Source organism: Neocloeon triangulifer, unplaced genomic scaffold (genome assembly GCF_031216515.1).
Source record: "Neocloeon triangulifer isolate White Clay Creek 2 clone unplaced genomic scaffold, ASM3121651v1 ptg000004l, whole genome shotgun sequence".
NCBI lineage: Eukaryota > Metazoa > Arthropoda > Insecta > Ephemeroptera > Baetidae > Neocloeon > Neocloeon triangulifer.
The window spans coordinates 3454032-3466771 of record NW_026775547.1 but is presented as its reverse complement, the minus strand read 5'-3'; the positions used below and the strand labels follow the sequence as shown (position 1 = coordinate 3466771).

The window sequence follows — 12740 nt, the reverse complement described above, 5'->3', positions numbered from 1 at the left end:
CATAATTCAGGACAAACAGAATTTATTTTCGCCTTTGAAGCGTCGCCAGGCCTTGTTTGTGTGCGGTGGTTGTTGCGCCTGCTGCTAATTATTATTTGAGCGTCGACGAGCATGTTGAGTTGCGGTCATTATGCGAGGACAACCGGGAACTGCGCGGCACAAACCGTGTTGTTTGTCCACGGCATTAGCCCGCTTGTCCCGGGCCATTATCGCCGGGTGTGCACACGTGCATGCACGGACCGTGTTTTATTCTCCGGCCGGAGGATCAAAATGAAAAACGCGCGTTGATCAATACCGGCGAGTGCAAGAGAGAAAATCGAAAAAGAGGACAACGGTGTGCGGTGGCTGCCGAAAACTGATAATTTCTCTTTTTTTCCAATAAAATGTTTGGATAATTTTGATTATATTCAAATACATTGTCATTCTTAAGAAATTTTGTAGGCTCAATTTTATTTGAAAATATCGCTTTGAAGCTAAAGAGTCTGAAAAGTAGTTATCATTTTCATATTTAAACTTGGGGTATTTTATTTTTAATTTAATTCCAGTTCTTAAAATTTCTGATGGCGCTGATTTTCAAAGAAGCTCCACGTGTAATTTGAATAAAATAATTTACATTAAATTTTATTGTCAGACATTAACAATTATATTTAAAATTCAGTAGAAGAAAGTAGTATAATAAAGCCATGTAATATAAAAGAATCCATTACCTGAATAAATTTTAGTATGAGTAAAAAAAATCAATGAAATGTGGTAAATTTTTAAAATTGCAAAACGCCAAACCAATCAAATTTTAAATGTTTTTGATTTACTTACCGGAAACAGAAACGGGAGAGGTAGTTATGCAACATGCTCAACAGCACTCATCAACCTGTTAATCACTGCGCACTGTTAATCGTTGATAAATTATTAGCTACTTTGCATTCAGTCAGTTTAATCTGAATACTATTTATTCACTTTGTAATTAAGGCTTGTTTCATTAATAGAAAACAGTGAAAACACTATTCAGTATTAATCTCAACAAAAGCAATTAATTACCTAAATTATCAGGAGGGTAAACTTTGCAATTCATTTGATAACTTCACTCTTTTTATTTATTCGGGCCATAAAATGAATTTTTAACCTTCAATTGAAAAAGTTGTTTATATGTTTATGGTGCTTTGATCGATTTTTTTTTATATAAATTGAGCAATGAAAATAGCAGACTTATTCAGACAGTTAAAATATATTGATTTTAAAAATTCGTTAATATAATGGAAAAAAAATTGAACTACAAAAATCAACACACGTTTGTTTTTGCAATAGGATGAGAGCCCATTAGGTGCGAGTGAAGTTGGCGGACAAAAGCGAATTAAGAGCCGCGTGCGCCGAGGAGTGGCGCGCGGCAGCCGCGGCAATCAATCACCGCATCGGTTCATTCGTTCTCCGTTCGGGCTCATTTTCCAAGGCTCGTCCAACGTGATCGCGTTTTGTGCCCGGCGCTCATAACTCGAGAGAAGGTTGCTCAGACGTGATAGACACCAGAGGCAGGCGTGGTAGGATAATTTGAGCGAGACAACTCGATCGGCCGGTTGCTTTTACTCGCCGCCACCGCAGCCTCCGCTCGATCCATCGAACCGGCCTCGTTTCGTGCCAGGAGCTCATGCGTGGACAAAACGAACTCTCTCGCAACAGTGAAAAGCAAATATTTAATACGGTCGTATCTTTTCTTATCTGACCGCACGAGAGAGATGTTAATGGCCACGAACGTTTACCAAACAAACACGCACCAAGGATTACAATCTAAACACACAAAGTGGCAAACTCAAATTGTACTAAATTAAAAAGAAAAATTAGAAATAACAAACATTTGACAATTTGACAGAAAAATAAATAGACTGGTGAACTGGTCTTCATAATTTTATTTTTTTTTCTTAATATTTTATTTTTCTCTTTATTTTACATGTTGCTTATTAAATTGATCCTGAAATTGGATCTTTGCGAATTGTGTCAAAATATTTGAAGCTAAAAACGTTTTTTTTTTAAATAACAAATTATGTATATCTTTGGCCTATCTGAAGATTATATAACATTCTTTATTTTATTTTCATGATTAATTTCAGGGACGTTACTGCGAGTTCTTAAATAATATATTGACGAAGAAATATTTTAATATATTTTTGAGCAAAATTAAGTTCTGGTTTAGAAATCTATAGACTTTTTGTCGTCGGTTAGATTTATTTCTAGCTCCCTCTAAACTCTAAACCAAATTGACGACAATATTTAATCACTTTCCATCGTTTAAATTAACATTAAAAGCTTCTATTCGAAATTGAACAATAGTTTTTGTGCAAAGTCATTTTCAGTTCTTTTCCTTTTTTCTTTTATCTCTCTTTGTTTTTCATTTCGTAGAAATTTCGTCAACTCCATTTAAATTTTCTCTGAAAAGAGACATTTCTCCCCATTCTCATTCGTTGTCAGTCAAACAAATAATCTACTTGGAATCCTCGTGCTTGCGTATGCAAATTCGCCTCGGAATGGAACCGAATTTAAATTAACCAGAAACTCCGCCATTCTATTCACCCGACTCTACGCATACATAGTTCGGTCCGCCTATTTGCCTACGAATGAGAGAGAAAACTGGCACAATTCAGTTGATTAACCTCGCCAAGCAAACAAAGAGAGAACGGCGTGCCAAATACAGGGGACAGGTGGGTGCCAAAATTGAAAATGCATACCTTTCAGGCAACTCCGACGGAATGATAATTACTATATCGATGGAAGAGTTTTCTTTTCAATTGTTTCATTCGCTGCAAACCTGCAAACTTCATTTTGATCAATTTTGTCAAGGATCTTTGAATTGCGTTATTCTGATCAAAATAGACAAATCTAACAACGGGTTTTTTTTACTTTTACAGAATAAAATCACTAATTGAGATTTTTAGGCTACGTGTTCTAGAATATATTTTGATTTTCTAGACAATTTTGTTCCTGAAATATTTCTGATGAGCTTTTTAACTAATAAAAATGTTTTAATTTTAATTATAATTAAAATTTTTATTTTGCTACTTTTTGGCAATATTTAGTAAAAAAATTTAAGAACTTTTAATCGAATTATTAAATTATTTAAAATTACTGTTTACAATAAATTGATTTGCTCTTCTTGAAAAATAGGTGCCACGATAATTTTTTAGGAAAAAATAAAATAATTATGACCTTATTTTCATTATATTTACACTTCTTGCACAATAATCTAATATTATCAATTATTTTGGTTAACAACAACTCCATACATGTTGTAAGTTTTTCGTCTGATATTTTAGCCACATTTTGGAATTAAAAGAATTTTTCACCTGTCCTTGACAATTAAACCTATTTCGCTGCTGCTAGTCTAGGAGTTCTTTGTTCGTTGAAGGCACTTTCCTGTTTGGAAAAAAAAATGAAAAATTGTCCTTTGCGGCTGGTCGTGTACGGACGTACTTAGTCAGCGACGAGTTCACAAGGTGGTACCGCATGACATTAAATATTTATGCCGGCAGTCAGTTGAACACAATGCACCAGTTTTTAGGGTCGTCGGGGCAATAACTTCTTGTGTGTGTGTGTGGGCATGTCTTTTTCCCTTTCTTTTTTTTCTGCTCCACATCGACTGTCCCGTTCGCCCTCTCCGTATAATATATATTTTGGCGTTTTTCCTCCGGAATTACGTTGCGGAATTGAGAGATCACTCGGTTCGCGGCAGGAAATTGAAAGCGGAGGCTTTTCTTCTCCGAGAACGTAGGCAAGCAGAAAATATGAGGCGCGAATAACGCAAGAGAGGCTGCGGATTTCAACCACCAATGCGCGCCTCCGGCTTGGCGGTATTTTATTTATCCGGACGGAAAATTCGCTGCGGCAGATTCTGCTCTGGGGGAGAATTCGGAATTTATCTAATTTCGCGAGCCACGGTGTGAAGAAGCCTACGAGCGAGCGAGCTCATTTTCATAATTTTATATAAATCGCTCGGAAGTTATGGCCCGCACCGGAGAAATGGAACGGCAAAATTTGCATATATACATTTTTCTTTGGGGAAAATGTCTGGTTTAAGTGGAAATAACGCACGTTGGATCATGATGGGGATTTTCAACTCACATTTTGCAAATTTGTGGAAATTTTATTCCGGAAGATTGTAGGTTTAAATTAAAATATAGTTATAATTTTGAACCATGATTCTAAAATTAAAAAAAGATTTTTTGGCAAACTCAGTATTATGTTATGTGAAGATTGGAGAGTTTAGTGCAGAGTTGCCTCTTTTTTCGTTGGAAAACTGTTAAATTTAAAAAGTGGTCAGTTTCAAATAAAGTTGAATGCCGGGCTTTTGATTTGGTTTCCAGGGTAGAACTTTATTTTGTACTTCATAATTGAATTTTCCCAAAATCCTCGGTAAAACGTTTGCACTAAACTGTGATTTTTCAAGATTTGTTTTCAAGTCACTTTCATGTCCTCAACACTTATATTTTATATAGAATTGAATTTTTTCTTGGCACAATTCAGACCTTCTTTATTCCGTAATTCCCTTACTTACGCAAGACTGGATGGATTTAAAATTTTCAACCTGGAGTGATAAAAATTGCTAGAAAATTTAAAAAAAAGTATTTGAAAAGGCAAAGTTCTTTTAAGAAGAGTTCATTGACAAAAAAATCCACATTTTTCATTCCTTTAATGCTCAATCTTCATTTATGTGAATAAAAATGAAGAAAAATTGCCCTTTTTCGACCTTTACTGAAGCTCTATTGACTCCAAAATACAATGATTAGCAACAATCGAAAAATGCCTCAGGATCCCTGCGGAATTATTATTTTTCCGCAGCTTTCGATTATTAAAATAGATTTATTTGAATAAAATAAAAATAGGATATAAATTACAGCAATAACGAGGGACAACAGAAGTATTGAATTTCAATTTGGTACCGCCGTGCAGGTTCATGTGACTCATTTGGCATTAGGAATTTAGGCATGCCATTAGAATAGCATCAGATTTCCTCCTCTTCGTTAAATTTGGCATTTCCTTCTTATCAAAGAAACGTTGTGTATGTCAAAGGTGAGGGAACTCTGTGGTGAAAATAGACAAGGAAAAGTCTTTGTCATTTTATTCCGGCCTCGCCACTTTCCCAGCGCATTATTTTGGCACTTTATTTGCCGTGATTGATCGGCCGGAGAGAGCAGACAACAAAAGGCATCACCCAGAGATGGATTTTATCGACGTTCGTCCGCCCTTTTTCAGTGTAATTACCAATTCCGCGTGAGCCCCTGCCGACGGGAGCTTATGCAACCGGCTCGACACGCGCCGGCTGCCCCGATTATTGGCACCGGCCGGCGGCGGCGGCGGCGTTTGTTGCGAAAACAGTCCGAGCGGAAAATTGGGCAAAAATTCGCTCGCATCTCGCGCGAGTGCGGGAAAAAAACGGCGTGCTGGAAAAAATGGGGGCCAGCGTCGCGGAAAATAATTTTGGTAATTTGATTTATGGATGCGGGCGGCGCGCTTGCATGCTCAAGAGGATTTATTCTCGTGTTTTATTCGCTCGGAAATGCGACAAGCTGAATTAGTCGAGTTTATTTATCGCCGTGCTCAAGGAAACGGAAAGAGTTCCGCGCGCTCCGTTTCTTCCTCGCAAAACAGGGAGGCACGAAAATTTTAAATTATGACATTATGGCTTTTATAGCAGACTAATGCAGTTTTGATTTAGTTATTTGATTTGATGGAAGTTGTGAGTAAAATAAAAAAAAAATGAGGAAAAGTTTTTTTGGGAAGAGATATGATAATAGTTAGGAATCATTAAAAGTTGTTTTGAACAAACAAATCATTCAAATGAAGAGCAAACTGAAGGGAGAAAATTTAATGTTAGTTTTATTGAATTAAAAAACGTCCTATTTAAAAAATCAACTTGAAATTGTCTTATTTCTCTTTAATAAAATGGCTTTTTGAAACTAAATTTTTAGTTGAATAATCATAATTTATGTAGGAAAGTCATTTCTAAGTTTTTTCAGCACAAAGTCCGCGTGTTACGTCACTTTTATTTTCAAATTCTATTCACCACATAACAAAACAAAAAATTGAAATTTGTAAGCTTCATTTTTTCATTTTAAAAATATTAACAGCACTTATTTTATAAACAAGGAAATTATTCCTAAATCTAAAAAAAAAAATCGTTCTTTTTTACTGCGTGAAAGTAAAAAATTTGGCTCACTTTGAGTTAAAATGGTACAATTTGGGAGGATCCATTATCAGAATAGAATCAATTACGAAACGAACATACAAACATCGAGGAGATTTTCGTATGAATGTCAAACATTGGATAATTCATAAAATTGCAGAATATTTAGTAAAATATAAAAAAAAAATGGATAAAAATATTTTAGTTTTAAAGAACCCTCTTCAAACTAATTTCAACTTAAAATAATATAATTTTTATCATATTTTTCACATGGCAGTCGGATGTCTATTTTTTTTTTTTTGCAAGTTTCAGCACAACGTGTGACACTTTTATAGCACGTTTCATACACTTTTGATTTCGAGGGAAAACAGCAAACTGGCAGTTATTCCAGTCAGTAGACATGTGAAAAAATACACCTCCAGGGTGGCCGTCACTAGCACGACTGGTGCTGTTTTTGTCACCATTGTTTATCCGTCAGCCGCGCGCGACTGAAAAAACGTTAACTCGGACGTGCGGTGCCGTTTGAGCGGCGAATGCACGCGGCGGGCGGAAAAATTATTTTCGGCCGACCGTGTGCATATTTAGCTTTATCGCTCTCCCATTGACGTCCGCGAGCAAAAACGCGCACGGCTCAGCGAATGACAAGCTCTACTCACTTTTGCCGCACGGGAAATGCAAATCCGATTCGGCTGCAGACAATAAAAAGCAAAACGGAGGTTTAGGAGTGAATCGAAAAGATTATTTGGCTAAAATATGGACTTACTTTGAAATACTCCAGTCGAATTTAGTAATGATTGAAATTTTGAGTTCGATGGACAATTTTGAATAATATTGAATCGTATGATCTAAAATTTGACATTCGGAACTCAATTTATGAAATAAAAAAGATCTCACATTATTTTATTACAACAGATTTTGATTACTTCCTATGCTACAATATTTCTCAATTTCATGCTACTCCGTTCCACACCGGTCTCAAGTTCTTATTTGACTCATGTCACCAATTTAATTTGTTCCGAAATTTAAAAAATTCATTTATATAAGAACTGGCAATTTGTTGGCGCATAAATCTATGATTTTGATTTTTTTTAACAAAATTTAAAGTTTAATTGAAGATATGACTAAAAAATAAATATCAAAATAAACATAAAATTTTAACACGTGTAATCACAATAAAATGTATAATTAAAAAAAACTAATTAAAATTATTTGATAAAATAAACAACTATATTATTATCCTGTTATAAATTCTGAGGATTATTTCATTATGTTGGATTTGCACTTTGTAATATTTTAAAAATAATTTGATCTTTTTCTGCTTCCAGCAACCGACGGTGAAGAGCTCGCCAAAATCCAGAAGGTCAAGGTGCTGCGCAACGACAAAAGAGAAGGTGAGAATGTAGGCTTGACTAAGGTCAGCACTTCATTTTTTTTCTCTCTCTCTCGATAATGTGACAAACTCGCAACTTTTATCGGCCCATCGTGACCCTCTCGTCTGAGCACTTCTTTTTCCCCGCTCGAGACCCTTGTCGCGAAGAATTACAAAGTAAAGTACCGCCGGGTGACGCGAAAACGATCGACTGCGTACATTTATTTTAAAATACCGCGCACTGTAGTTTATTCTTGCCTCTGCCAAGAACACTTTACACCTCAAGAGCTCATTTCCCTCGACTGCACTTCGCACACGAGCCGCACGTTCAAAGGCGATTAATTATTTAGAACGCAGCAGCTGTTCGGACGTTTGTCATTGGTTCAGTGTGCCGATCGGTCACAGATCATTCTACTAAGCCTATCATTTTAAGCCATTAGATTAACATGCTAGGCTTACTATAGTCAATACTAATTAAACAAAATTAGCGAAATAATTTTACTTACAATTTTGCTTAGAATTGGAGGTTGTTTCATATGGATCAGTCTGAATTTTTTAACGCCAAGAAATTTAAAGAAATAATGTTTTCAAAGGGGTGAATATTCAAAATCTTGAAGCACAATTTAAACAAAATTAATCCGGATTCCTTTGAATTTTTCCCGAATTAAAAAAAAAATTGGCCAGTATTTTTTGCTATCTATACTGCATAAAACGTTTATTTTAAAGTTTTCAACCAAACTTTCAAACAATCCTTTAATATTAATTTGCCAACCTACTTCAAATGATTGTGAAGTTTTTCTTTTAACTTTATAATAATTTTAGACAAGCAGGTTATGAGCAAAAAAAGTAGATTTGAAAATATTTATGAGAAAGAAATTGCTCGGTAACAGTTTTAACAGATATGACTCAAATTTGTTGAACTTGAATGTTTTTATTTGTAAATTTTAAACTCTTCAATATGTATTGTTTTTTTTAGAAGGATAAAATTAATAAAATTCTTAATCATACAAAACAATTGCATTAAAGTTATTAGGCAGATATTTGGTTCTCGAGTTGTTTTATTTTTTTAAACTGTTTGAAAATTCCTTTTTGAAAAAAATGAACGGTATTTTGTGTATTATAAACTTCCACAAGAACAACTAACTTAAATTATTTCTCATTTGTATAATTTGCTTATTTTCTGTAAATTAAAGTTTGATGAGCACGGAACTGTCACTAATTTTACCATAAAGTCGTTCCGGCGTCACGTGTCTAACTCCCATGTTAATCTTGATGAGGGTAATTTTTCACGCCAGCAACAAACACATCCGTTGTTTCGCAGCTGTCGTGAAAATCAGAGCGGACACATTTTCCCATTCAGCGGGCATCATCCTCTGTCTGTCTCTTTCGGACCGGCCGTCAACCGAGTTTAGCATGAAATTCGCGTCGGACCAGAGATTAGAACGCGTCGGAATATTGCGGTGACAATTGGCTTGGTGATTCATTTCAGGGCTGATGCGGTCGCGCGTGAAAGGAGCGGATGCTGCCACGGCCTCGGTCCTCACATTCCTCGACAGCCACTGCGAGTGCAACGCCAACTGGCTCGAGCCCCTCTTGGAGCGCGTGGCTGAGGTCAGTATCACTAATTCTTCGCCTCTGATAGATATTCATCCCTTCAACAAAAGGGGTGGTCTGTGAAAGAGAAAAATAATTAATACGGTTCAATAAATAATAAACTATAATTTTAAAAATAAATTAAATGACAAAAATCAATATCATTGTTGGATTTTGGCAAGCAAAAGGTGGAAAAAAAAGAAAGTTGAATTGGTGCCGCGTAAATAAATATAAATAATTAAACTCTAATTTCATTTTTAATAAGTAAGGAAGCTGCAGACAGTTCAGACTTACAGAATAGTTGAGAAGCTCAAACTCTATTCAAACTACTGAAATTACAGTTTCCAAATGTTTTGATCACTGTTCCTCGCCAATCGAAAAATTTATGGAAATAACACAGGTAACCACTGATTATATGAACCTTTTTGAATTCTGGTCACAATGAACAAAAGAAAAATGCCAAGAAAATCACTTTTAGGACCATAAATTTTGTCTTTAATCTTTAAAGCGTTTTTTTTTCTCTCAATAAAAGCTAATAGAAAAACACATTTTTTTCACCTTTCCGTAATAATTCTTGCCAATTTTTACTAACAAGGGAACATTTTTAGGTGCCTAACTGCGATTTTGATTAAATATGAAAGGATGTCGATTAGAATTCTCTAGTAGAGTCCAGAATAAAATTATTAGCTGCTGGAATGCATTTTTCACCCCTACATAAGGGTTTGAGTTTGCCATTAAAATAGATAAAATATAATTTTTCATCATCTATTTAAATGACAAACTTAACCCTTCTGTAGGGGTAAAAAAAAACGCTTTGTCGTACAAAATTTGAGATAATAAATAATTTGATCATCTGTTCTAAAGACAAACTCAAACTCTGTGGTACGACAATTTGCTACCACACAATTTGCCCCCACACTGTGGTACCACAATTTGGCTCCACACTGTGGTACCACAATTTGCCCCCACACTGTGGTACCACAATTTGGCCCCACACTGTGGTACCACAATTTGCCCCCACACTGTGGTACCACAATTTGCCCCCCACACTGTGGTACCACAATTTGCCCCCACACTGTGGTACCACAATTTGGCCCCACACTGTGGTACCACAATTTGGCCCCACACTGTGGTACCACAATTTGCCCCCACACTGTGGTACCACAATTTGCCCCCACACTGTGGTACCACAATTTGCCCCCACACTGTGGTACCACAATTTGGCCCCACACTGTGGTACCACAATTTGGCCCCACACTGTGGTACCACAATTTGGCCCCACACTGTGGTACCACAATTTGCCCCCACACTGTGGTACCACAATTTGCCCCCACACTGTGGTACCACAATTTGCCCCCACACTGTGGTACCACAATTTGCCCCCACACTGAGGTACCACAATTTGCCCCCACACTGTGGTACCACAATTTGCCCCCACACTGTGGTACCACAATTTGGCCCCACACTGTGGTACCACAATTTGCCCCCACACTGTGGTACCACAATTTGCCCCCACACTGTGGTACCACAATTTGCCCCCACACTGTGGTACCACAATTTGCCCCCAGACTGTGGTACCACAATTTGCCCCCACACTGTGGTACCACAATTTGGCCCCACACTGTGGTACCACAATTTGGCCCCACACTGTGGTACCACAATTTGCCCCCACACTGTGGTACCACAATTTGGCCCCACACTGTGGTACCACAATTTGCCCCCACACTGTGGTACCACAATTTGGCCCCACACTGTGGTACCACAATTTGCCCCCACACTGTGGTACCACAATTTGGCCCCACACTGTGGTACCACAATTTGCCCCCACACTGTGGTACCACAATTTGCCCCCACACTGTGGTACCACAATTTGCCCCCACACTGTGGTACCACAATTTGCCCCCACACTGTGGTACCACAATTTGCCCCCACACTGTGGTACCACAATTTGCTCCCACACTGTGGTACCACAATTTGGCCCCACACTGTGGTACCACAATTTGCCCCCACACTGTGGTACCACAATTTGGCCCTACACTGTGGTACCACAATTTGGCCCCACACTGTGCTACCAAAATTTGTTACCACAATTTCGTACTAAATTTGAAATAATAAATAATGTTATTATCTATTTTAATGGCAATCTTTAAACCTTCTTTTGGGGTGAAAAATGCATTTCAGCAGCTATAAAATAATTTAATTCTGCACTCTACTTCAGGATCCTAATTGACATGCCAAATTTGATCAAAATCGCAGTCACGCACCTAATAATTTTCCCTTGTAAGCTTTTTGCAAATAACGTTTGCAATTTTATGGTAATTCAACTTTGAATTTGAACAGCAAAATTTTAGACTCCCAACGTTGGTCATGTCCATTGTAATGTTTATTGTACATTTTTAACAGAGGAGCAGGAATTTTGTCTTTGAAAATTTGTCAGATTTGGAGATTCTGCTATTTTTCTAGTTTTGGGAGTTTTCACAATTCTTTGGTCTTGCACACTCCCTGCAAAATTGTGTCCAAGTTAATTGACGCACGCTAAACGGTTGCTCAAAATAAATTGATAAATTTTAAATTAAATTAAAATTAGATTTATGTCCTGTTTTTATTAAATGTTTCTTTGCTATTTTCTAGGACAACACCAGAGTTGTTTGTCCCATTATTGACGTCATCAGCATGGATTCCTTCCAGTACATCGGAGCGTCTTCTGATTTACGAGGTGGTTTTGATTGGAACCTCGTTTTCAAATGGGAATACCTGTCGAGCGAAGAAAGGGCCAGGAGGCAAAAGGACCCAAGCACGGCCATCAGGTTTGTTCTCCTCCAAATTTATTTACTTCCACCATTGCTATGATATAAAAATTCCAGGTCGTTCAAATTGCTTTTGATACAGACTGGTAAAAATAAGCAACGTTTTGTCAACCGTTTATTTATTTATTTTCCTCTGTTTATTTTGCCAAACGATTTGTTTTTCTTGCAGAACACCGATGATCGCCGGCGGACTCTTTGTGATTGACAAAGCGTACTTTGAGAAACTCGGCAAGTACGACATGGCCATGGACGTTTGGGGTGGCGAAAACTTAGGTAAGGTTCTTGCCCCGAAAAAAAATACATATTTTTACTCGTTATGAAAATAAATAAACACATAAAACAACTCAAGCGAGTTTTCGGTGCGTGAATCACGGTCCGCAATGACCGTGACCATAACGCGTTGCTCAAATTCACGGGCAAGCACCTGCTGCGGGGATTTTGTAAAGAGCAATAATTTAGTGGTCACCGCGTGTGATTCCTGCTAAAATCTGATGAAAAAAAAATAAAATCAGATTTTCATTGCTTCAGCTTCCAATTAACCAACTTTTCAAGCTTAAAAATTTCACACTTTTTACTACTGGTTTTATTTGAATTCCAAACAGTAAATATTTATGCAACCCGCTCAACACTTAAAATAAAATTATGTTTTGTGCTTCCAATGTTTATTTTTCCAAATGCTCATTATTTAATTTCTAAAACATATATTAAGGTTTTTTAATTCCGCGTTTTTTATTTTCGTAATCAGCGTTTCATAACGACTTTTTTTATCATTTTGCAACTCATCCTTAATTGCACACTATTACCA

General features: G+C 36.8%; 1 protein-coding gene across 1 annotated transcript in view; it reads left to right on the top strand.

Annotated features, from left to right (window-relative positions):
* Window positions 1–12740, top strand: part of LOC132193727 (polypeptide N-acetylgalactosaminyltransferase 2) — a 71374-nt gene that overhangs the window by 55164 nt on the left and 3470 nt on the right. The window contains exons 5-8 of the mRNA XM_059614574.1: window positions 7492–7557; window positions 9025–9146; window positions 11760–11935; window positions 12105–12208. Of these exons, the coding sequence (XP_059470557.1) occupies window positions 7492–7557; window positions 9025–9146; window positions 11760–11935; window positions 12105–12208 (468 nt within the window). The remainder of the gene's footprint in view (window positions 1–7491; window positions 7558–9024; window positions 9147–11759; window positions 11936–12104; window positions 12209–12740) is intronic.